A 26,809-nucleotide genomic window follows, 5' to 3' on the forward strand; every position below is an offset into this window, starting at 1 on the left:
GAAGAAGTTTTTCACAGAAAGAGTGGGCAGACATTGGAATATGCTTCCTAAGGAGGTGGTTGAGTCACCAACCCTGGATGTGTTTAAAGGTCATTTGGATGTGGTGCTTGGGGATATGGTTTAGGGGTGAACTTTGTAGAATGGGGTTATCAGTTTGACTTAGTGATCCTGAGGGTCTTTTCCAACCTGAATATTTCTGTGAAAGCAGACATTGTATCAGCCTTCCAGTATTTCAAGGCATCCCACAGGACAGCTGGGGAGGGACTTTTTGCAAAGACATGTAGTAACAGAATGAGAGCTAATTACTTCAAACTGTAAGAAGCACAATTAGGTTAGACATTAGGAAGACATTCAACCCCATGAGGGTGGTGAGGCACTGGAACAGATTACCCAGAGAAGTTGTGGATGATATCACCATGCAAGAGTTCAAAGCCAGATTGGATGGCGCCTTGAGCAACTTGGTCTAATAAAATGCATCCCTGCCCATGGTGGGGGGTGGAAGGGGGAGGGAGGTGGGAGGGTGGAGTGGGGGTGGGGTGGCAGAACCAGATAAACTGTAAGGCCCATTCCAACCCAAACCATTCTATGATTCTATGATTCTATACTCTATTAATTTCCAGCAAAATTCCTGACTCATTTTGCTGTCATCTTGTGTGGGATTAATTGTTTGAGGAAAATTCATCTGCATACTTGAATTGTTATTACCATCCTCAAAAGAAAATATTTGACAAGGCTGAATTTATTAGTTTACCAAAAGCAACTGTTTTAGTTTTACATTTTTACTGAACATTCCTGTTTTTCTCAACAGCAAATCTATCCCACAATACATTGACTATCTTATCAAAATAGTGATACTAGCAGTATCTGAGAGATTTCACACTAAGTATTAAAGGAAAAATCCCAAATACTTTCTGCCTCATTCATAATACAGCAGTAGCTACATGCCTTGCAACTTCTGAATAAACAATACTAGGTCAACAATAAACAATACTTAAACTATTGCAGCTTTATGAAACAAATGGTGGAGTTAAAGCTAAAAATTTAACAATAAGCACGAAAGCTTCCTTTAATTAATTTTTCAACTGTAAGCATTTTGTACAATAAAACTATCTGGCTCAGATGATGACTCACTCCAGCTTCAGGAAGATGATGAGTCAGCATCTCCCCACCCATTAAGAGAGAAAAATGCCAACGCAAACAGCTTCTGCAATTAGCACAATGCCTTCATGTCAGATCATTCTGAAAGTAGAATTACAGGCCTGAAAGACAATATAATTAAAAAAACCCCAACCAACCAAACAAAAAATGCCCAAACCCCCAAACAACCCATCAAAAACCCCCAGACAAAATAATATTATGACAAAAATAGGATAACAGTCCAATTGCTGAGAAAATGTACTAAAGAAAAAAGTTGATGTCTAAGTGTGTATTAGTAAATATTTGTAACATACTGATTCCTACCCTTACAGGTCTACAGTAAATAATACTGGGGTTTTTTTTGTTTGTTTGATTGATTGGTTGTGTTTTGGGTTTATTTCCTGAGAAAATAATGAAACCATATAAAGATGCTCCTAGCCTTTTAAAACCAACATTCTAGGTTATTTCTCTACTTCAAAAGGTGCATTGGGGATATGCATAGACTTCCAGCTTTTCTGTAGAAAAAGTCTGTAATTACCCATACTCACTAATAGACAAGGAAAACTGTCTCAGAAAAGGAGTGTAGACTAGTTTGGGCTAACACCTGACAGCAGTGAAGTGGAAGTGTTGTACCGACATGGAAAGAGTCAGGAAGGCAGGAGTTATCTGAGTTTCACACATCATAATGAAATAAACCAATCCAAATGAAACCCAACACTTGCACTTGTCCCTTCTAATGCTACCCAGCATTTCATGTACATTTATGAGGGGCAGATCAGACATACTTCCTCATTCTGTTGGTACCAGTGCATAGCAGCAGGTCCAGATCAGCAGATAGCAGGAAGACAATCAGCTGCTTCTGAATATTTTTAAATGTTTCTGTTCAGGAAGTGGGCATCATGTTTTGGGCTAATTTGTGATATTAGTGGTGTGCTGTGCCAGTTGTAGTCTGGAAAAGTTGTTTTGCTGGAGAAAATGCTTGTGGAACACTGCTTCTAGCAGGTTGATAAACTCTTGTCATTTTGTGCAAACCACTCTCAATTTGAACTCTAATCTGATTGCTTTCACCTATTTCTAATTATGTAGGAGCCAGTTATTCCCCATCTATTAAGCCTACCAGTGTCTAGGTGTTTCTTTCCCAAAAATAAAAAAATGAAAGTAAAAATATTGAGATTAGTTTTTAGTCATGTGTGATTCCTGGGGCATTTTTGCCATGGGCTCATGTGAAAAAGAAGACCTTATAACCACCTAAGTTCAGTGAAGTGTGGAAGCCACTTTGAGTCTTATTCACCCTTTTTCTCTCAAAGTTTCAGTAGGAAATAATGCATCTTAATATATTTCCTTTGAAATGGAATAAGAAATACAAAAAGTGAAAGGAGGAATTTGATTTTCATTTTCCATTTTTAAATATTTTAATCTTATGATCCCTTAAAGGTCCCTTCTACCCAGTGCATTCTGTGATTCTATCCTGAAAAATTTATGGCAATTTGCTTCAGTTAGGGATGTAGGGATGTGGCCATGGCAGAGAAGGAGAGCTATTACAATGCACTCATTGTGTTTTCCCTTTTGAAATATGCTACTGCTATTTCCAGCACATAGTTTTGCAAGGCTGCTTTTTTTTTTTTTCTTTTCGGTGGTTCTGGGTTTTGGACAGGACCCAGATTTAGCTGCTGGAAAGAACAGATGGTTGTTTGGGCTGTGGAAATACTGGTTGCTAGGTGGGGTCTCCTGCAGAGAAATATAAAAGCAACAAGAGCCCTCAGCGCTCTGTCTTCTGACTGTGCCACCCTCGAAAGTAGTATTTTTGAGAAACAAGGTAGGTATATTTTTATAGTTGTTTTCTGCTCTCTTTAGACCTGACAAAGTTTAAGCACTTTAAATTTGTCAGGTAACTTGGTGCCTTTTTTCTGTGGCTTGGGTTTGCTGGCAAGGTAAGAAAGAAATGGGTGTGGACAGGAGAAATTTTTTGTGATTTTTCAGGTACACAAAAGGTCTTGGGAAATTACTGCTTTTCTTTAATGTGTGCAAGAAACTAAAACAAACAACAAGTTTTAAAGATTTAAAGTAAACTTACTTAGATTTGACTGTTTCCTATGCTGCTTCTTTGCTGTTGTAGTAGGCTGATGTGGTAATCTGCTGTTCCTGGAAAATTAATGTGCTTTCTGTGGAAACTTAAAAAAGAAGTAGATGTTGTTACTTCAACAACTGCTTGTGGCTTTAGGACTGTAAAAATATTTTTGTTCATAAAAGTGATGAAAATGAGTCAAGGAAATACTTTAGAAATACAAGAGCAAAAGCGTGGGTTTGTGACAAAGAACTTAGGCAAAACTACATAAACTGCATCATCTGGAATTTTTTCTGCTAAAATTTTCCACTGGATTTTCCAAGGATAAGATAATTTTTTTGTCTGATGGCTTCACTCATAATCAGTATATTTTCCACTGTCATATAAATTGTTACTGAAATCTACTGCCTATTTTTCTAATAGAGAGCAATGACCATATTTTACATTGAGATCCTGGTAACTATTCTTGGAGGGTAATCCAAGATGATATATATTATATTGTCAAATAAGCGTGGAGAAATTGTGTCATTTGGGAGAAAATATAAAATAGACTGTAAAGTCTAGCTTGTGCCTTTAAGTATTTTCAATAAATATTGTGTATTGAGTCTTCTCAAAACTTTTTAAAATTTACATGTTCCCAGGTTCAGGGTCCATTATTCTTGGGACTGAGAGTCAGACTGGGAAGCAACATTGGAGTAATTCTTGTGAAGCAATGGTTAAGGCTTTCAGTCTGCATCTCTGGTTTGTTAGGTTTTTTTGTAATTCCAGTTGCAATGTTGATCTTTCTAGCTAAGAAAAATAAAATGCATAAAAATTGCAATGATTTTCAAAATGAGAAATTTTAAGTTCTTGATCCTTTTTCTTTTTAAATAGGATGTTCTATAAATCCAAATTTGGGAACTGGGACACATAGCCTGGATATTATTTTATTAAATAGAATAACTCTAAAATTGTTATTTGATGAAGTGCAACCAGAAAGAAGTGTGACACTCTTTTATGATATCTTCTGTTTGTACCACTTTGTCCTAAACTCAAAAGCAGAGGAAAACTTCTGGCAGAAAGACATCAGTTCTCCCAGTTATTTTCATACAAAATTAAAATAATATTTTGTCTGAATTTGCCCCTTCTGGATCCAAGTATTCTTTACACAAGCTGTTTGCATTTAAGAGTGGCATGAGTCAAAGCAGTTGGAAAGACCTTGACTTAGTCAGGGGTTGGCTGTTTTCCTAGATTCCAGTCTTCTTTTGTCTTGGTAGCTACAGTTTCTTACAGTTTTATATGTAAGACTGTTTCTTAATTTTCTGAGCCAATTCAAGTACATAAGGTCTTTAAGCCCTCTTAAAAGCCATTGCTTGCTTTGACTTCTGTTGCTATTGTATGATTTGTTTACTAGATGGAAAAAGATAGATTGACCTGCCAAAATGTCTTTATTTAAAAAGGAGGGGAAAAACTAAAGCAGATTTGAGGCACATAATTATTTCAATATTTCTTTAATTTAAATAGCATAGACACAAAGGTTTAGGAGGTTTAATAAATCCAATTCAGTGTATGCTAGCAGCCTTCTGATCTAGTCATTCTCAAGGACAGCAAAACTTCCAGAGCTGGGGGGAAGGTGTGGGGACAGGCAGAAGAAATGGGTATGTTAGCAGTTTGATGTGAAAGAAAACATTATCTGACAAGTGCTACATTACCAATCAAACCCACTGTTTTGGTCCCACTTTTTCTCTGATCTGGTACCGTAAGACTGAATATTGTTCCTTAGTTTTAAACAGTTATACACTGTTAATCTACCACTCAACAGGCATACCTGCATATGTCACTGTTGGTGAGTCAGTGCACCTAGTATGGAGACTGCTTATGCCTCTTTAGGGCATAAATAAGGCAGGCGTGTTCGCAGCTTAAGCTACATCATTTTGTATACTCATGCATATGATCTGCTTTACATGAGTTATACCCTAAGACCACCAATAGCATCTTTACACAAGATTCTAAGATATTATGGTTTATCCAGCAACATTATCTTTAGTTACTTGTTTGTAGATACACTTTAAAAGCAAACCTTCCCTAAAGTCTCCTATGAAAGTGTGTTTTGGGGAAAAAAAAAAAAATCTATTTTGATCAGACTAAAAAGACTTTATCTGTTAAAATATTTTTATTTTCTCTATGTTCCCTCACTGTTTTTATTAACAAACTGAATTTTCTTCACACAAAGGTTGTTATGAAGCAATCTAGTAATTATTTTTGGGTGCTCAGTGTCACACAACATCACCATTGGTCATTATTTCCATTGTGCATGGTATCTTATGAAAAGCTGGTAGGATTTTCCTTTTGAGTGATAAAAAGCAAAAATTGCTTTTTTCCCCCCAATACTTATTAAAGGAGTAATTCTTAATTCTGTTGTAGAAAATGGACAAAATATATAATAAATAAGGAACAATGTAGATGAAACTATTCAACTTTATTTGTCTTCATTAGGATAGGGCTACTTAAAGAAATTACATGGGAATGTATTTAAGAAGGGAGTATCTTCTCTTTTTTTTTTTTTTTTTTTTTTTTTTTCCGATGTAATCAACAAGAGTTTCAACCTCAGTAAATAATCAGTCAAGAACTCTTGTTTATTCCTGTATTTGAATAGGGTCAAATATTTGGTAAGCTAAATGATCATAACTGATAATATAATTAATGGGTAACAACATAGCTTAGTTTGTTTCTGGTAACGTGCTTTTGTAAGTCAATGATAATATTTAGGTATTGCCTAAGTATAGTAAATAAGCAAATAGTCCAACTAGTTTACTCTTCTAATTCTACCTTAAAACTTCTGATAGCAGCTAGGAGTGTGGGAATGGGCAAGCAGTTGTGGAGCATTGCATCACTGTCCAAACATGTATGTATACATGTACAAACATGTATGTCCAAGCATGTATGTATTAATGCATACATGCTTCCAACAGCACAAGCCAATTACTACTTAGGAAACTAACTTTTGCATATCATAGTTCAGGAGAAAGGATTTTGAGTGGAGAACCTTAAGTTGCACTGTTGATGAATATGATGAAAGAATTTTGTAACTTAATGCATCTCTTCCCAGAAAATCTGTCAACATGGCTATGGTATCAGAATTCTTGAAACAGGCATGGTTCATGGAAAATCAGGAGCAGGAATGTATTGTAAGTATTACTACCTTTTGAGATTGTCATGTATATGTCATGTATATGTTAAGGAAAGTAGGATAGAAGTGATTCCAGTTTTACTGTGATTTATAATCTACTGCAATGTAATAACATAGTACGTCTACTATCAGATGGATAACTACTCTTATTTGCATGTATCAGTCTAGTGATCAATTCCTCTTCCTAGGCAGAACTAGTCACTTTAGTGAACTTGTAATTCCAAGAGGCCAATCACTGAATGACTCAAGCTGTCATCTTTAAGACAGTTGTTTGATGCACAGGTGTGTGAACATGTTTGCATGATATAAAAGAGAAAACCAGAGGCTTGAAGGTACTGGAAGTGATGATTTAGAACTCAGGAATGTAAAGGGGGAAACAAAGTCACTAGCATATCTCCTAGTTATCATGCCATGTCTCATGCTTATGGTGGAAAGAGTCACTGGATAAAATATCCTAGATGATCGTCATGGATACTGATTAGAAGGGAGGCTTATAGTGGTGAGACATCAAGAGTTATTACGCAAAGTATTACAAGTATTTGTGATAATGAGGTTGATTAAGATATTAAAATGACTGTCAGGAAAGATTAAGCAGTGTGATGTGAAGTTCTAGGAGATGCAGACAGAACTTTCTTCTTGAGAAAAATTTAACACAGAGGTGAAATTTCAGCAAATACATTTTCCTGCTCTAGACATTTGTGGATTTTGTAATTTTGGCTCCACAAAATTTTGTATGTAAACTTTTAGGGCCACCATTCTATCCCCAATGCACTATCAGGGTCCTTTGGTTGCAGACCGTTTTTTTTTTTTTTAATTGCTAGCAACTAAGTTTACCATAGAAACCAGTATCCAAAAGTTAACCCAGTGCACCTGGGAATAAGTTTCATTCCTCTGCTGACTTATCATAGAAGTCAGAACAATTTTTATTCAAAGACAATGCTTTAAGGATGCAGTCCTTCTGCTCTCTTTCAATTCCTAGTGCTGTAATTGTGAAAGGTAATGAATATTTAACTATCTGATTTTTTAATTGTACAGAATTCTGTGAGTAAAATATATATCCATAAAATCTTGCTATTCCTCTTTGATGGTTTAGGCAACAAAAGATCTTTTTTTAAATAGTGAGTTGTTCAAGGAGAAAGAGTATAGACAATTCTCAAAAGGTTTAGCTAAACCATTGCTGCTGTTTTTTTGTTTTTGTTTTGTTTTTAATAAGAAATCCCATTTAATATCATATCAGTGGCAAGTTTAATTAAAAAACTTAAGGCATGTTAGAACTCCTATGAAAGAAGCAGAAGTTTGTTAGGTATTGCTATTAGGTAATAAGTCCTACCAGTAACTTGATTTGTCACGTTGCTGATTTAGGGTAGGGCACATAATCTATAGTACAGTGAAATTTTTCCCCTGTAGGTACTCTCAGAACCCTTTAGAAATTGACTAGGGAGTGCCCACCTAAGAGTGGATTCATCAAAGGTGACCCACAGATAATGGCTGTGAAGAAATTGTGGTTTATACCTCAAGTTTCAAAGAGCTGGGTTCTATCATTCCTTGTAGATTAGGCTTCAATTCTTCTTCAAGATCTTGTATGTAAGAAGTGCTTGGAGCTATAGACATATGTCATCTGAGAAGTCATATAATATGATGTACAGTCAATTTGCATAAGAGTAGCATAGAAATTATTAGCATTATATTGGCAGTACTTGTAGTATTTGGTTGTGGGTTTAGAGTCTTTAAAATGTGGACATAATTTTGTATTGGGGCAGTTAAGTATTTTCTCATGGAATGGAGGCTACACTGTGGAATAATCTTCAGTTACCTAAAACAATATATTAAGTACTCTCTGAGTTGTGAAAGGAACAGGTTTAATGGATATCCACTACTGAGTCTATGTAATTCTTTGTAGTTACAAAACTCTGTATGTTCCTTGATAGTGCTAAAATAGTAAATCCAAAATATAGGGTTTATTAAGTATTAGCTATTTGCAAAAATATTCTGTGGAGTGAGCATGATTTTTGTCTTTCACAGAATCATGGAATCATAGAATCAACAAGGTCGGAAAGACCTCAGAGATCATCAAGTCCAACCTATTACCTAATACTTCTTTAAATTATTCTTTTTTCCTTCTGCAGAAAACTTCAAAAGGTGGTTCTGGTGTACAGTCATACCCAAATTTCAATCCATCAGATGATGTTGTTGCTTTGGACAAAGCTATTACTGTAAAGGGTAAGAGGAGTAAATGCATAATGTGCTACATTAGAAATTTTCCTTAGGAAATTCTGAGAATAGCATGCTTACCAAAGCATAAAATTATACCACTTGGTAAAGAATCTCAAACTCTTTGATATGTTGAGGTTATATTACAGTTTTGGAACCTAACACTACTTTGAAGTCTTTGAATGTGTTGACAGAAGGGTAAAAAAAATAATTTCTAGACAATGGAAGAGTATTATAACATACAGTTTAATACTAGTACTTTTCATCTCCATAAAATCTCTGCAAGAGGCAGAGAAAATGCTGATAATGCGCTATATAGTTCTATTGCATTTTTCACTTTTAATAATGAAATTGAAAATTGGCATTTTGTCAGTAGATCAAAACCTTTTTTCCAATTTGTTTTATTGAGATTAAAAAAACAAACAACTACCATCTAATAATTATTGGGTTTTATTTTAATTTTCAGTTATTCTGTAGTGTACATTCTGCATTCAGAACACAATACTTCCTATATGAAATTGTACAAACAGAAGTTTTTACACTAGAAACAAGTATAGTATTTCCAATATATTAGATAATTTCTTTGTTTGTTGACTTATAGGTGTGGATGAAGCCACCATCATTGACATCTTGACTAAAAGAACAAATGCTCAGCGTCAGCAGATCAAAGCTGCCTATCAACAGGCTAAAGGAAAGGTAATATATATATATATATATATATATATATATATACACACACACACTCAATGGAAGCTTAAATTAATGCTCAGAATATCAGTGCTGCTTCTGGCTCATATGGCACATACAGCTTTAGCTTCATACAACCAAAAGTTACATTCTTCTGCCTTTGTGAAAATTGTGACAGAATGGAAATGTCCTGGAACTATATTGCCAGTTCTGAGCCTTTGAATACAGTGCCCACTATTTTGAAATAAACCAAACCAACCAATCAAACAAAAAAAACCCACACAAAAAACACACACCAAAAAAAAAAAAAACAACAACAAACCAACCAAACAAAACCCAAAAAACTTCTCATTTTCCAGCTTTTTGGATGTTGCAGATATCCTTTAAATTACTGTGAATGCATATCTTTCACTACCACCTGGGAGACAGTTTGCTGAGAGAAAGGTAGAGATGAGGAAAGGTAGTTAGAGGCATCTCTGTGAATATTTAAGTCTAGAGAATAAGTTAAAGGACCATAATAATACTTCATAAATGTACCAACACTGGTATAGGGATGGGTGTACAAAGGGCAGTATTGTTCTGCCTCTGAGTGATAAAGACTCCTTGTCCTTGGAAATAAGAATGCTGAAAATCACTGTACATTTCTGGAAAATTTTCTCTAGTTGAACTTCTATCTCTAAATTGTAATTATAATTCCATAGTCAGCACACCAGAGTTACTGATCATTTGCTCCTTGGAAAGTGATTCCTTTTAAAGAGCAACTCAGAAAGTAAGTCTTAGAGCCTAGATTTCCTGTTTCTATTCAGGGAACCTTACTTGTGATTATCACATCTGTCTCCCCCATCAGGGGAAGGTCGAGCATTGCAATTATATTTTTTAAACGCATAAATGAAAGTCTAATTTCAAAGTCACAGGATGAATAATGCATTTAGGTTGCTAGATACCCTGGTACACCATCAAAACCAGAACAGAACTATAGACATACTATTTGCTTCTGAAATAATGTCTTTGACTTAGGTGTCCTGTCAAAGCAAGCTGATCTTCTTACTCTTACAGTCACAATCTGAATGCATGATTGGTGAAGAGCAAGAGTACTGAGCATTTCCAGATAAGAGGCAGAAAAAAGTCAGAGTGTTTGTTTGGTTTGGTTTGGTGTATTTGGTTTGTTTTGTATTTTTGTTTTTTTTAGTTAAATGCAGGTCACATTAAAATATAACCCAATACTAAGCTTCAGGACTTGAAATTTCATAAAGGGTGATATTACAGAATGCTCACAGAGTTTCCACTGCAAATGGTGGTGAGGTGGTGGAGTTACTATCATTGGAGGTGTTCAGGAGGAGACTTGATGGAGTGCCTGGTGCCATGGTTTAGTTGTTTAGGTGGGTTAGATTGGTTGATGGGTTGGGTGCGATGATCTTGAAGGTCTCTTCCAACCTGGTCCTGTCCTATTCTATTCTATTCTATTCTATTCTATTCTATTCTATTCTATTCTATTCTATTCTATTCTATTCTATTCTATTCTATTCTATTCTAAATTCTGTGTCCCTTGTGCAATTAATGCATGAAGTAAGGTATTATTCAGATAAGCAACTCAGTTATAGTTGTAACAGCAATAGATTACCTTGTCTTAAAAAAACCAAAACAAAACAAAAAAACAACTCAAACAAAAAGCAGCCTATTTTGACTCATCTTCTGATACTGTAAAAGGATGAATAGAGCTGAACTGAAATTTGTGAAAGCCCTCCTGAACACTTGCTGATAAACTCTGACACTGACTGACATAAAGGAGGTAAATCAAAAAGTTAAAGTAGGGCTTTATAATTCTTTCTAGTATGAAGGAGTGATGTAAATAAACATCAGAGATCAGACTAATTTTTTTTTTTTTACTGTAGCTGAACAGCAGCTACATTAACTAGTTTATCATGTTTCTTGTTCGTCCTGTCACAGAGTCTAGAAGAAGCCCTGAAAAAAGTTCTCAAAAGCCACCTGGAAGATGTCGTTGTGGCTCTGCTCAAAACTCCAGCTCAGTTTGATGCTGAAGAATTAAGAGCCTCTATGAAGGTAAAAATGAAATAATAATATTGCATGGAAGCATAAAGTTTTTATTTTTTCTTTCTTGTTTCACATGAGGCTTTTATAGTCAAGTCCATAATTTTCATCTTACCCTTTTCTAAATTTTAAATTTCCTGTGTCAGAGAACATCCCTAAAAATTCTATCATTTTTATCAGGGACTTGGAACTGATGAAGATACCTTAATCGAGATTCTAGCCTCAAGAAACAACAGAGAGATCAAAGAGGCCAGCAGATACTACAAAGAAGGTAACTGAGTTGTAAAACAGAGACACCAATGGCATAATACTGTAGAAGACAGATTACAGTCACAAAAGCTTTTCTCAATGTAAGAAGGGTGTTCCAGTAGGCAAATAAAGCTTCACATTAAAGTTAAAGATTTGCAGGAAAGGGAGGCTGTAATAATTTCTTTTGACTTACAAAGATTCCAATACAAAAGAAGACATGTCATTACAGGCAGAACTCTGGATCTATCTCAGAATAGACCATTCATTTAGATGCTTTCTAGGATGCAAGCAAAATCCAGCTGCTACTCTTCTAACTAAACCTTAACTGATTTCTTAAGATCTCACTAGGCTTGAGAAAAGAAGCTTATTGTTTTATGAATACAGATAACATTACTAATAGGAACAACCAGTCAACTAAATAGGGAAAATCTTTGAGGATGTGACTGATATGCAATGTGGCGTCTCTTGTATGTGTAGTTAATATATACATATTAACTGCAGTCAATCAATGTTGTCTAAATAAATCATGTTTCAAGAGTTTATGGACTATTTTTTCCCAGAGATTTCCATTGAAAGAGTCTTAGTTAGAAGCCCAAATGTATATTTGGTTATTTTCAGATGAGTTTTGTGACTGACTTCAATGCAGATGAGAACAGAAATAATAATGAAAGACAAATGGATAAGGAACACTTTCAAGCTTTTTTGTAGTTCACAAGCAAGTGCCCAAGACAATGCTATCCACAAAATCTTAGATAAAGATTTTTTTTTTTTCCAGGATATTTGGGGTGTATCCTCCAATTTCACAGAACATCTCAGGGATTGTAAGACATATTACAAACACACTCCTCCAACAGCTGATGACAGAAACTAAGAATAAGTGTATTTAGTTGTCATACCTGAGAGGAAGGTCAAGAATGGCCCAAAAAGAATAATACAAGCATAGAACAGTTGGATTTAGAAGGGACCCTTAATGATAATTACGTCAACTTAGTTGTCTAAACACTTCAAATTATTTTGATTTCAGTGCTGAAGAGAGATTTGACACAAGACATTGTCTCTGACACATCTGGAGACTTTCAGAAAGCTTTGGTTGCTCTAGCAAAGGTATGATGTGCTTAAGAATTTTGAATGACACTACCCATAAAAAAAAATTAATGCTGTCAAGACTATTTTAAAAAAGACATAAAATAATAAGGATTTATGCAGTATTTATTTCCTTGCTTTTTTTTCTTTTTTTTGACGTGTCATCTGCCATATGATATGGTTCTGGTCATGAGGTTTGTGGTGACAGGTTGGACTCAATGATCCTCAAGGTCTTTTCCAACCTTGGCCATACTGTGATACTGTGATTAAGATATTTTATTTTACTTGTATTTAAAAAACAGATGTATTTATTATTTTTTCTCAGTTATGATTTTAAGAATTTTTGTGGTAACTATAAGTACTTGAAAAAAACACCAAACATAGTGTCATGTTAATTGTTTGGAAATATTTAAAAAAGGAATGCTTGCAATTAGAGAAACAAATGGTTTGTTTTTTTTCTTGCTGTTAAGATATATTTCTAGTAGTTAGATAATGAGGCAGAGTTAGGGAGCTATCAAGTGGACAAAGTGTTTCATGATTGTGGTAGTTTCAGGCTATGCCTTTAAAAATTTTTCACAGATCTTGAACAGAAAGCAGTAAAATGTAAATAATCACTATTGGGCATAAAAAGGAAAATAAAGATTTTTCTATCCTATTCTAAACAATCCCATTGGAAAGATAACAGACTTAAGCTAGTAATGTAATAATTTTCTTTCTTCTGTCTTTCTCGGGATGGGTGATACTAATTTGCTTCTGTTGTTACTGGTATTAACTTCTCTGCTTCTGTCTCTTGTGCAGGGGTGTAAGGGTGAGGCAGGGAGGGAGAAGTTAGTAGCTTCTCCTGGTCCTTGGCCAGGGGGGTTCTTGTGCTATTTATTAATTGCAAATATCTGTAAATATGGTATATTTGTGCATATTCATTGCATTTCATTGTAGATTGTAGGGTTGCTTGTAAAAACAGCTTTCACTTGCTTCCAACTGAGCTAGTCTGGCAAATTTAATGTTGGCAAGGAAATTTTCAACCCACCATAGTGATTTATATTCAATAGCAGATGAGTTTAACACTGAAGCTGCCTAATAAAAAGACCCTTTAAAAATACAGAAATATTTTATTCTGAGATTGTTGAGCACATGCATATGAGGCTTGTGCATGCACACAAGTTTGGTGGGTTTTTTGGTTTTGGTTTGTTTGGTTTTTTTTCATGATGTCCATGTGCACAATTTTGATTTTCAGGTTTTGGTTTGAAACCAACTTGAAAAGGGTTTCTCAAATGGTAATTAGGTAGAAAATTGCAGCTTCTAAGCCTGTAACTTCACCTTAGGAGACAATACTGTGATACAGATTTTAATGTAGGACTTCAGAACTATGTTGCTGAAGACCTTAGAAGTATGAGCTCTGATAGATTACAAAGACCATAGCTTTATTAGTGGAAAGATAGTTGTAACTGTATCTGACTTCAAATATGTATTAAGTTATGCATGAGAATGGTGGGGCAGAACTCTAAAATGCTGAATGTTGCTGAATGGAATGATTGTGAGTACCATTGCAATCTTATTTGCTTATTTATATAGGCTGACCGAAGCGAAGACGTTCATGTGAATGATGAGCTTGCTGACAATGATGCCAGGGTAAGATCATACTTGGCACTTTCCAGAGCTTCTTCATTTAGTTTGAGATTATGAATTCTGACTGTGATTATTCCCCTTGAATCTTGTGTGTGGCAGACCTCACAGAAATATGTATGTTATGTAGCAATTGTCTCTGAGGATACTACTCTGCAAATTTCATGTAAACTGTACTATCTGAAGGGAATTAGATTTTCACCCTAATATCTAGCTTCAGAAACATTTCTGCAAGACCTTTTCTAGTTCATGCAATGTAAAGAGACTAGACTACAATGTTCAAGCAAACAATTTATGTAAGCTTCATTTACAGATTTCACTTCAAGGCTCAAGCAAACATCTGAACTTTACTTGGAGATCTAATATGTCACTATTGCAGCTTTCCACAGATACAATGGAAGAATGTGCTATTACACAACTTAAAAGCAAGAATGGGCTATAACAGCCTAAAAAACACACTAAGTATTTCATGTATGTTACTTAGTCACCTGCGATTACAAACTTAGAGCATGATAGATAATCACTTACTCCTCCAGGAAAGGGCTCTCAATCCCACAAAATTGACATTGGCCACAAATACCTGAAAATGTGCTTTCTGTCTGCATAGCGATCTCTAGGTAGTGTTATAAGAGAATTGTGAAGCATTGGTAGAGCTGCAGTTAGTTTGAGGTTTAGAGTCATAGAATTATTTAGACTGGAAAAGGCCTTTAAGATCATAGAGTCCAGCCGTTATCCCAACACGACCAAGACGACTTCTAAACCATGACCCTAACCACCATATCTACATTTCTTTTAATTATCTCCAGGGATGCTATCCAACCCCCTTTCCTAGGCACCATATTCCAGCACTTGACAGCCCTTTCAATGAAGAAGTTTTTCCTAATCTCCAACCCAAACTTCCTCTGGTGCAGCTTAAGACCATTTTCTCTCATTATGGTACCCATCTGCTTTGCTGTAACCTCCTTTCAGGTAGCTGTAGAAAGCATTAAGATCTCCCTTCAGTTTCCTATTCTCCAGACTAAACAACCCCAGCTGCTTCAGCCTCTCCTTATAGGTCTTGTTCTCTAGACCTTTTACTGGCTTCATTGATATCCCTGGACGACCACTAGCACCTTGATGTCTTTCCTCTTGTGTGGGGCCCAAAACTGAACAGAGTGCTTAAGGTGTGGCCCCAGCAGCTTTGAGCACAGGGGAACAATCACTTCTCTGGTTCTGCTGGCCACACCATTCCTGGTACAGGCCAGAATGCCATCGGCCTTCTTGTCCACCTGAGCACAGTGTTGACTTCTACTCAGTCATCTATTGATCAACAACCCCCGGTCTTTTTCTCCTAGGCAGTTTACCAGTCACTCTTCCCCAGGCCAGCAGCACTGAAGTGACCAAAGTGCAGGACCCAGTATTTGGCCTTACTGAATCTCATACAGTTGGCCTTGACCCATTGATTCACCCTGCTCGGATCCCTGTGTAGAGCCTGCTTATCTTCAAGCAGATCAACACTCCCATCCAGCTTGCTGTCTTTAAACTTACTGTGGGTGTGCTCAATCCCTCCATCCAGAGAATTCATAAAGATATCAAAGAGAAAGGGCCCCAATACTGAGCCCTGGGAAACATGACTTTTAATCCAGTGTCCACCCATCCAAACCATAAACATCTAGTTTCTTCAGGTGGATGTTGTGGGACACAGTCTTTACTATAGTCTGGGTAAAACAACATTGACAGCTTTACCTTGAATCACTTTGCAAGTTACCTTGTCATAGAGAGGAGATAAGCATGATTGCCCAATTGTCCTAGGGTGCTGAGAGAGCTGGCAGATGAGCTGGCCAAGCCACTCTCCATGATTTTTCAACAGTCCTGGCTCACTGGAGAGATCCCAGATGACTGGAAGCTGGCCAACGTGGTACCCATTCACAAGAAGGGCAGGTTGGATGAGCCAGGGAATTACAGGCCTGTCAGCCTGACCTCAGTGCCAGGCAAGAATATGGAGCAGGTCATCTTGAGTGCAATCACACAACACTTAGAGGATGGCCAAGGGATCAGGCCCAGCCAGCATGAGTTTAGGAAGGGCAGGTCCTGCCTGACCAACCTGATCTCCTTCTATGATCAGGTGACCCGCCTGGTGGATGTGGGGAGACCTGTGGATGTAGTCTACCTGGACATCAGCAAGGCCTTTGACACTGTTCCCCGCAGCAAACTCCTGGCCAAGATGTCAGCCCATGGCTTGGATGGGAGCACACTGCAATGGGTTAGGAAGTGGCTGGAGGGCCGAACCCAGAGAGTGGTGGTGAATGGTGCCACATCCAGCTGGCAGCCAGTCACTAGTGGTGTGCCCCAGGGATCAGTACTGGGCCCCATGCTCTTTAACATCTTTCTTGATGATCTGGATGAGGGCATTGAGTCCATCATCCGTAAATTTGCTGACGACACCAAGCTGGGGGCAGGAGTTGATCTGCTGGAGGGTAGAGAGGCTCTGCAGAGGGACCTCAACAGGCTGGACAGATGGGCAGATTCCAACAGCATGAGATTTAACACATCCAAGTGCCGGGTTCTGCACATTGGCCACAAGAACCCCATGCAGAGATACAGGCTGGGGTCAGAGTGGCTGGAGACCAGCCAGGTAGAGAGGGACCTGGGGGTGCTGGTTGACGGTAGACTGAACATGAGCCTGCAGTGTGCCCAGGCAGCCAAGAGGGCCAATGGCATCCTGGCCTCAATCAGGAACAGTGTGGCCAGCAGGAGCAGGGAGGTCATTCTGCCCCTGTACACTGCACTGGTTAGGCCACACCTTGAGTACTGTGTCCAGTTCTGGGCCCCTCAGTTTAGGAAGGATGTTGACTTGCTGGAACGAGTCCAGAGAAGAGCAACAAAGTTGGTGAGGGGTTTGGAACACAAGCCCTACGAGGAGTGGCTGAGGGAACTGGGGTTGCTTAGCCTGGAGAAGAGGAGACTCAGGGGTGACCTTATTACTCTCTACAACTACCTGAAGGGAGGTTGTAGACAGACGGATGTTGGTCTCTTCTCCCAGGCAGCCAGTGCCAGAACAAGAGGACACAGTCTCAGGCTGCGCCAGGGGAGGTTCAGGTTGGATGTTAGGAAAAAGTTCTATACAGAAAGAGTGATTGCACATTGGAATGGGCTGCCTGGGGAGGTGGTGGAGTCGCCATCACTGGAGGTTTTCAGGAGAAGACTTGATGGGCTGCTTGGTGCCATGGGTTAGTTGTTTGGGTGGTGTTGGATTGGTTGATGGGTTGGACGCGATGATCTTGAAGGTCTCTTCCAACCTGGTTTATTCTATGTATTCTATGTATTCTATGTATTCTCCATAGTAGAACTGAAGATTATTTTTCTATAACCTTCCCTGTTACTGAGGTCAAACTAATAGGTGTGTAATGCCCTGGATCCTCCTTCCAGTATTTCTTGTAGAGGAGTGTCACATTTGTTCAATTCCAGTCAACTGGGACCTCCAGAGTTCGCCAGTACTGCTGATATATTATGGGGATATATCAAGGGCTAGAGTTCATTACAAGACATGGCCTGCCTCTGATTAGTAGTCTCAGAAGTACAGTATTTCTGTTTGGGTTTTGCTATACTGAGGTTAACTTTACTACATTACTTTCTTCATGACAGGCCTTGTATGAAGCAGGAGAGAAAAGGAAAGGAATAGATATTAATGTGTTTATTACTCTTCTTACTGCAAGAAGCTACCCACATCTCCGAAGGGGTATGTTGTATGACACTGTCCTTTGCTGGAATGATGTTTCAAACATGACCTGTTCATGAACTCAGAGAAGATAGATTATCAACAAGTGACTGATGCTGCAAAGATTTTTGTAATTGAACACATACTTGCTGATTAAGGATGCAGTTGGCAGTTTGTCTGTTCTTTCCATACTACTGATGGGGCCTATAGCTAAGATGGTTATCAGAACCATTACTGTGAGGTTATCACATAGCTAGTGGTCACAAGATCAGTGTGGCAGATGTTCTGAATGCTTTGCTATGTGATCTTAACTCTCAGCCAGTTTGCCATGAGTAAAGAGAGATCACCTGGTGTTATGGGCTCCAGTGAAGTCATTGAACATTCTTTATCCCTATCAAAGGGCACAAGTCCTACCATCCTAACAAAGTTCCATTCTGCACCAGTCCATGTGCCAATACTGCACTTTACTGTGCTGTGTGCTGGATGAAGAAAATAAGAAACATGGCCAACAGTAAAAGCAGAATAAGGCAGAGTCAATGTAGGGAGAATACTGTATTTTCATCACTATTCACTGAATTTTCTTTACTTACTTAGTCTTTCAGAAGTACGCCAAATACAGCAAGCACGACATGAACAAAGTACTAGATTTGGAGCTAAAAGGTGATATTGAGAACTGCCTGACTGCCCTTGGTAAGTGGTTCTGCAGATTGCAATCTACTAAATATGAAAATGTGACCATATGAAAATGTGGTTTTCATTCTGTCATGTTTGTTCTGATAGATGATAATTCTGCGTTTACCCTGATTCACTGAAAAACTTGCTAAATAATATTTTGGAAAATTCTAGGTCTAGAATAGTGATTTGATGGAGTTAGTTGTAATCAGTTAATGAATGGGTAGAAATAATCTTCTGATATGTAAAAGGGTGATTTAAGGAGAGTAGATGTCTAACCAGTGTAGGAAGAACTTTACAAGAAACCAGTAAGTCAAAAAGATCTATCGGAACAGGCACAATTTTTATCAAAAAGTTAATGGTTTTAAATCTGTCTTCAAAAACACAAAATTAAACCAAATCTTTAGTATATTTTGTTTTTCAAAAACATTTATGATTATAAAAAAGATAACAAATGTCTTTTGATGTTTTGTTCAAGAAAATATTCTTATAAGATTTGTGACAAAGGTATATTCAGACCCTTAACCTTACTGTTCCTCATGAACAATAAGGTGAGGTGAAGACTCACTTAAATTACCCTTATTAGTAGACCAGGAATGAAATCAAGAGCTAAACTGTAGGAGAACGGCTGGTTCTGGATAGCTTTGAAAGGCTATGTTTAGTCTTTGACTCGGAAAAGGATGTAAAGATCTTGTGACTGGGGAGAAGAAACTGGGCAGAGCTTGGTTGGATGTGTTAAAATATTGTTTTGTTATTTTAGCCTATTGTATGCCTTAATTGCATGCATGCCAGTAGAAAATAACCAGTTAAAGTGTGACATGTGCCTTCAGACAGACTATATAACTTTGCTGTATAACGTAATAAATGTCTTCCCCTGCATACATCTTGTCTGGGAAGCTGTGCTTAGATGGTCAAACAATGCTATATTACCACAAATGCTGACCCCAACAACCTGCACTACAACACTAAACACCCACCTTGTTCGTGTATTTTGTATTACAGTTAGGCATACTTTAGATGAAAGAATATGTCCTATCAGACCCCTCTTAGTATCAGAAGCTGAGGGCAAGTACTTAGTATAACTTGGTTTACAAAACCTTAGATTACAAGCTCCAGCTCTGCTTTAGAGGACAGAAGTGCTTTCACATTTTTCTTGTTGTGATCCACAATATATTTCATAATGTTGTGGTTGTAAACTAAGTAGCACAATCTTATCTTTACAGTCATTTTTCTTCCCTGACTGAATTACTTTCTGAATAGACAGAGGAAAGGAACTGATTATTCTCCCGTGTTTTGAAGACAGATAACAAGGAAATAGATAAATAGGATATGCTGGTAGGATTTCTGAGACTGTTTTTAAAGTGTTTTCTTTCCAGATGTTTGTGTTGTTTCACATATAACAATGTGATCATATCTCATTTTATTACAGTGAAGTGTGCCACAAGCAAGCCAGCTTTCTTTGCTGAGAAACTCCATTTGGCAATGAAGGTAACCTGAAGAAAGAACTCATCTTCTTAAGGAGGAGGGTGTTTTATTAACTGAAAAATCACAAGCTAACCAGCAATCTCTAAGCTATTTATATAATAAAAAAGGACTTCAGAAGAAAGTTCAGTGCATATCTTTCTCTCCTATTCCTTCATTTGAAACCTCTAAGGGTTTTTCCACAGGAGGAGGTGTCTGTTTGCTATAGGCAAAGGCATCTTTTACTCTAGACAGTTATAGAAAGCTAACTGCAACTTTTAGTACTTACAAAAACACATAAATATTAGTTAAAAGTAAATAGAGCTTCAAACAGTCACACTGGACAAGAACGCTGTAGAAGTCTAATCTTTCACAAGGCATCCATGGTCCTTCCAGCAAATTTGGAACCTGAATTGAGTGAGGTCCTCAAAGAGTTTAGTAAGTGGGTCTTTTCATTACTCCTGAGGCTAGGTTAGGATCAATATATGAAATATTTGAGCAAAACACTATGAAAATGCACTATTTAAAAATAATTTTTAAATGGCACTGAAGTCTAGCCTGTCTCTGATGTTTAGCAAGCATCATTTTATGAATAAGCTATAAGAAATATATAAAGAAAAATCCAGGCATGCTAGTAGCCTGTCAGAAATTATTTGTGCTCATAAGGAACAGAAGGGGGGCCCCTCATGAGAGGTGTTAAAGGAACACAATGAGGTCTGATAGATAACATACAGAATCTTGATTTAAGATGTTGCCATTATATAAATAGGCATAAGCTGGTGTAAGTTTAGCAAAGGGGTTGGAGTAGATGATCTCCAGAGGTCCCTTCCAACCCATAACATTTCTTAATAGCTTCTTAGCTTAGTAGCTTCTTCTCCTTCTTCTTCTTCTTCTTCTTCTTTTTTTTTTTTTTTCCAATTTTTGTTTTTTTCTTATTCTTTTTTCTCTTAACAGGGGATGGGAACACGGCACAAAGAACTCATCAGAATCATGGTTTCTCGCCATGAAGTGGATATGAATGAGATCAAAGGCCATTACAAGAGGATGTATGGCATCTCTCTCCGCCAAGCCATTATGGTAGGTTTTATCTCAGGTAACACATCAAATGCAAAACAACCAAATTGTTTGGGAAGTCCAGTAATGGTTTGCTAACTCTTTCTCCTCAGTCACCAGTTTGTCCTAAGTAAGTTATTGTAGCCAAGTAACTCACATTACCCATGAGCCATATGCTGGTGTAACTAATTTGATTTCTGGGGCAACGTTTATGTTACAAAACCTATAGCAATTTGTTAGTGGTGGTACATGCCAGGATAACTTCTTACAGCAAGAGGCAAGAACTGAATGGAGATTACAGTATCCCCAGGTTTCAGTACTTGGGCATATATGAGATATATTTGCAGGAAAATGGAGATGATTGAACTGACAGCTCTGTGGGACCTATTTGATGCAACTGGCTATTGAGTATAATGTTTGAAGTACATCTGCAAATATCTTGTTAGCTTGAGTTTTATTTGGCCTGCTTTCCATGTGACTCAAGTAAATATATCAAACTAACAAAAAATATTTTCTTAAAGGAGAGACCCCCACCCACCAATGTATTTTCAAGGAAGTTTAAATCAGTGAGAGAATTAAGAAAGCTAAGCTTGCAAAGCAGCTTTGTGAAGCCTAGTAGACAACACTAAAAAAAAAGAAAGTATTTGTTGGAGTAGAAACATACTCCCCACAAGTATAAAAATGTCTTTTTTATTTTTACTGGTGTCTGCTGTATTTTCAATTAGGCACCAAAAATTATTTTTATTCTTCCCTCATACATACATGTGATCTGTGATTTGGTATGCAATTACATCAACTCATGTTGTTCCAAAAAGCTGATTCTACCCAAGCAGCTTGAGGTGTAGTGTGGTTAGACTACACAATTTCTATGTCTCTGCAAAGTAGATTGAAATTTGAGAAAATCTAGTATGTTAGTAGTGACACTGCATAATTAATGCATATTACCTTTCTTTTTTTTTTTTTTTTCCCCCAAGCTGGATAAGCAACCCTGTGATGAATCAAAAGTCACTGTACTATTAGTCTCTGTTTGCAATAATCCTAGATACAATATATATAGTGTTTTAATATTAATAAACAATGGACATCACTGGTCAAAGAAAACATCTTCACTTTATCTAAAGAAAAGCTTAAGCTTCTGACTGGGTTGAAAACTTCTGTTTCTCTTCTTTACTTATGTCATGAGACCACCCAGCTTTGTCTGCCTTTTCTCTACTCTGGAAATGCATGTTTATTTCTAGGTCACACAAGCAACTTCAGTGAAAGTACTTGGGTCAAGCTCAGTCTGTGGCTAATGCTTCAAGTGATTATTTACATGAAGGACTGATATTTAGTTCACGTACATTGAACACTTTCTGAAAAGTATTTCACTTGAGACTGTTATCCTAACACTTGTGGCATTTTTGTACTTGAATTAACAGGATGAACTCAAAGGAGATTATGAAAATATCCTGGTGGCTTTATGTGGAAGTGATAACTAAATTTCATGTTCCTGTGAGGTGTTCAAGACCTATCAATGAAGATATTTATACTTGCCTCAGCTGTTTATATAAGGCTTTAAACAGGAAGATTTCTCTGGAATGGTACTTAGCCCACGTGTGTGACATCAAAAACCTGTGATCTCTAATGTATTTTTTCAGTATCTTTATTCTGAGTGGCTTTAATACCTCTAATTGTCAGTATTTATCCAAAGTCAAAGAATGCCACCAAGTTTCTATTTGCTTGACTAATTGTGACAAAAGTAAATTTTATATCAATGCTGAGCAAATAAACTTTTAAAAATAAAAGCAACCTGAGCGGAACTTTGTCTTTTGTTGCTTTTCTGCACTTCAAGTTGTCTGTCTCTAGTGCATGAGAGAAAAATCAGTAAACAGCTAATCAAGAAAGTATGTGGCAATGTAAGACAGTACAGTTGAGAGTGTATCTTTTCATTTAACTTCAGATAGGTCATATGTAAACCAGATCTAATCAAAAGAACTAAAAATAACTATTAAAAGCCCCAAAAAGTTAACAATATATCTTGTTAATTTTTGTTTATATTTCAGAGTACATAAACCTGTTACATTTTTTTTCCTACTTATAAAAGATAACTGAAACCCCTCTTCTCAGCCCATACAGGACTTTCATTTTTCTTCTGATGAATCATGCCAATTTTTTGTTATATCTGAAGTAAAGAATAAATAATATCACCAGCTCTGTTTTTGAACAGAGTTCATGCTTAGCATTACCCTCCTGATTGTTCCAGGTGATGTATTAATGAGTTCATTATAGTCTTTAGGTGAGCTGATGGAATTAGATGTTCCTTGGTTCTTTGTTACATGCAGACATTGCTGATCGTTGTTACTCACTTGAACAGCAGCATTCCCCAGTTGAAGAGAGACAGATGTGATGGAGAGAGTCCAATGGAGAGCCACAGGGATGATTAAAGGACTTGAACACCTCTCCCATGAAGAAAGACTGAGTGATCTGAAGCTGTTTAATCTTGAGAAGGCTGAGAAGGGATCTTATCAATGTCTATAAATATCTGGGGAATGGGTGTCAAGATGAAGGTGCAAGACTCTTTTCAGTGGTGCCCAGTGATGAGGAAAAATGGATGCAAGCTAGAACACAGGAGGTTGCACCTCAACACGTGAAGATGCTTCTTTACAGTGAGGGAGACGGAGCACTGGAACAGGCTGCCCAGAATGGTTGTAGAGGTGTAGTGGTGGTGAGGGGGCGGGGTTAGGACTCAATGATCCTTCGAGGTTCCTTCCAACCCCTAACATGCGGTGATTCTGTGAACAGCATGCTAAACTATTGGGAAATCAGAGGTTGTCTTGATGAATTTGCACTAAACACTACAGGCTCAGTTTGCTTCATATTGTGATGGTTTAGGATAACAAAATAAAGTATCTGGAAAAGGAGAAGTCTTCTTCTAGAAGAAATACTGGCATTAGAAGAGTTGAGAGAAGATTCCCATGTGCTTTCTACAGGGCCAAATTTTAATCTACCTCCATTATTTGTCAAGTTCTATACTTCCCACACTAGCATAGTTTATTTTGTAAATGAATGCAGCATGGGCAATAAACAGGAGGAACTGGAGATCTGTGTTTGTTCACAAGGCCATGGTCTCGTTGCAATTACTGAGACACAGAGGGATACATCATGTGACTGGAATGTTGTCATGAACAGCTATGTACTGCTCAGGAAAGATAGACCAGGCAGGTGAGGCAGTGGTGTTACTCTTCATGTATGTAAGCAACTGGAATTTATTGAGCTTTGCCTAGGAGGGGATGAAGAACTGGTTGACTGCTTATGGGTAAGAACCAAGGGGCAGGCTAAAATGGGAGAAATTGTTGTTTACTACAGACCAACAGATCAGGAAGGAGATGTAGACAAAGCCTTCTACAAACAACTGGAGATAACCTCTGGTTGCTTATGCCCTGGTGCTTATGGGTGACTTCAATCACCCAGATATTTGCTGGAAAGGCCACACACTCCAGATTAGCACTGGAGTTGGCAGGGCTCATTAAGAGGGCTTTAAACTAGGTCTGAAGGGGGTGGGTGAGGAAACCAGTCTCTCTGAAGAGGAGAGAGTGGGACACAAATCAGGGTTAATTGAGAAATCAAGAGCCCAGCTGAAGTGCATGTACACCAATGCATGCAGCATGGGCAACAAGCAAGAAGAACTGGAAGTGCTGGTCCACCAGGAAGACTATAATATAGTCACCATTTCAGAAACGTGGTGGGACAATACACATGATTGGAATACTACACTGGGGGGTTGCAGGCTCTTTAGGAGAGACAGGTAAGGGAGAAGAAGAGGAGGGGTGGCTCTGTAGACCAGGGAGTCGCTCTTTGCCACAGAGCTTGAGGTGGAGGATGAAAGGATTGAGAGCCTGTGGGTTAAAATCAGAGGGCAGCCTAACAAATCTGACATTCTGGTTGGAGTCTGTTACAGACCACCCAACCAGGATGAGGAGGCAGATGAAATATTCTATAAGCAATTGGAGGCTGTCTCAAGATCATCTGATCTTGTCCTTGTAGGTGACTATAACCTACCAGATATCTGCTGGGAACTTAATTCAGCAGAGAAGAGGCAGTCCAGAAGATTCCTAGAGCGCATGGAGGACAGCTTCCTGATGCAACTGTTAAGTGAGCCTACCAGGGGTCAGGCTCTGCTTGACTTGCTGTTCTCAAATAGAGATGGGCTGGTGGGAAATGTGATGGTGGGAGGCTGTCCAGGGTGCAGTGATCATGAGATAGTGAAGTTTTCAATATGCAGGGAGATAGGGAGGAGCACTAACAGAACCTTCACCTTGGACTTCTGGAGGGCAAACTTCAAATTATTTCAGAAACTTATTCGGAGAATTCCCTGGGTAGCAGTCCTTAAGAACCAAGGGGTCCAGGATGGTTGGATCTATTTCAAACAGGAGCTCTTGAAGGCACAGGAACTGGCAGTTCCCATGTGCCAAAAGATGAACCAGTGGGGAAGGTGACCAGCCTGGATAAGCAAGCAGCTCCTGAAGGAATTAAGGGGAAAAAAGAGGCTGTATCACCTTTGGAAGGAGGGGAAGGCTTCTTGTGATATGTTTAAGGATGTTGTTAGAATATGTAGGAAAAAAATTAGAGAGGCAAAGGCCCAATTAGAACTTAAGCTGGCCACCTCTGTGAAAGATAATAAAAAGCATTTTTATAAATATATTAATGCTAAAAAGAGGAGCAAGAAGAACCTGCACTCCTTATTGGACCTGGAGGGTAACACTCTAACTTAAGATGAGGAAAAGGTTGAGGTTCTGAATACCTTCTTTGCCTCAATTTTCAACAGTAAGGCAGGAGGAGTTCAGGCTCTGAAACAGGCTGCTCAGAGAGGTTGTGGAGTCTCCTTCTCTAGAGAACTTCAAAACTAGCCTGGACACACTCATGTGTAACTTGCCCTAAGTGGTCTTGTTTTGCAGAGGGGGTGGACAAGATTATCACTGGAAGTCCCTTTCAACTCCTAGCATTCTAAGATTCTATGCTAAGTGGAAAAGAGAGATTCTGATATAAGAAGTTTATGGAACTCATACATGATAAGTATCAATAAAAAAAGCAAATAAATAAGCAGGCGTACACACAGAGGTCATGTGCCAAGGGATCTGTTTGAGCTAATTATAAGCTTCAGAGAAAACAAAACCAAGCAACTTTGTATGCTTTGATTGTGGCACTACCAAAATAAGCATTTTTTTTTAAAGAGGCAGATATCAGGAGGATACAGTTCCCCAGTCCTTTAGTCCATATGATGAGTTGGAAGGGTTTTGCTAACTTTGGTATGGCTAATAACCTTTTAAAAGTCAAGAACCTTCAATGAATGGGATTCAAGATACTACCTGTATTGTTGGCAGGACCTTTAAAGAAATAAGAAAGCCACAGAACAAACCTGTGCTCAGTGGATAGGCTGTAGGTAATTAACTTGTAACTGGTAGATTATTAGGACTAATGGTGATGGTTTTATTTCAACATTTCAGTCATTGTGAAACTGAGAGTCACTGTAGCTATGCAGCATAGAAAATATTTTTTTTCAAGAAGTATACTCAACAAAGTACCCAAAAATTCATAAAACCGCTAGAGTAATAAAAAAAAATAATTATTCCAATTGTAGCTGAAGGGATGACTGAAAATTTAAGTTTATTTGAAC

General features: G+C 37.8%; 1 protein-coding gene across 1 annotated transcript; it reads left to right on the forward strand.

Annotated features, from left to right (window-relative positions):
• Window positions 1–2,833: 2,833 nt before the first annotated feature.
• On the forward strand, window positions 2,834–22,765 carry ANXA1 (annexin A1). Its single transcript, XM_054178205.1, has 13 exons — window positions 2,834–2,953; window positions 6,291–6,369; window positions 8,498–8,591; window positions 9,184–9,278; window positions 11,217–11,330; window positions 11,499–11,589; window positions 12,592–12,671; window positions 14,223–14,279; window positions 17,898–17,991; window positions 18,565–18,660; window positions 20,072–20,130; window positions 21,058–21,180; window positions 22,575–22,765. Exons 2-13 carry the CDS (start codon window positions 6,304–6,306, stop codon window positions 22,632–22,634), a joined length of 1,029 nt encoding a protein of 342 aa, XP_054034180.1. The 5' UTR covers window positions 2,834–2,953; window positions 6,291–6,303; the 3' UTR covers window positions 22,635–22,765.
• The last annotated feature ends 4,044 nt before the right edge of the window (window positions 22,766–26,809 follow it).

The sequence above is a fragment of the Dryobates pubescens genome, chromosome Z, assembly GCF_014839835.1.
Source record: "Dryobates pubescens isolate bDryPub1 chromosome Z, bDryPub1.pri, whole genome shotgun sequence".
NCBI classification, from domain to species: domain Eukaryota; kingdom Metazoa; phylum Chordata; class Aves; order Piciformes; family Picidae; genus Dryobates; species Dryobates pubescens.

Coding starts and splice junctions, on each gene's coding strand:
- ANXA1 (XM_054178205.1), top strand. CDS start 6,304: ATGGCTATGGTATCAGAATTCTTGAAACAGGCATGGTTCATGGAAAAT. Junction 6,370..8,497: donor ATCAGGAGCAGGAATGTATT/GTAAGTATTACT, acceptor TTCCTTCTGCAG/AAAACTTCAAAAGGTGGTTC. Junction 17,992..18,564: donor CTACCCACATCTCCGAAGGG/GTATGTTGTATG, acceptor TTACTTACTTAG/TCTTTCAGAAGTACGCCAAA.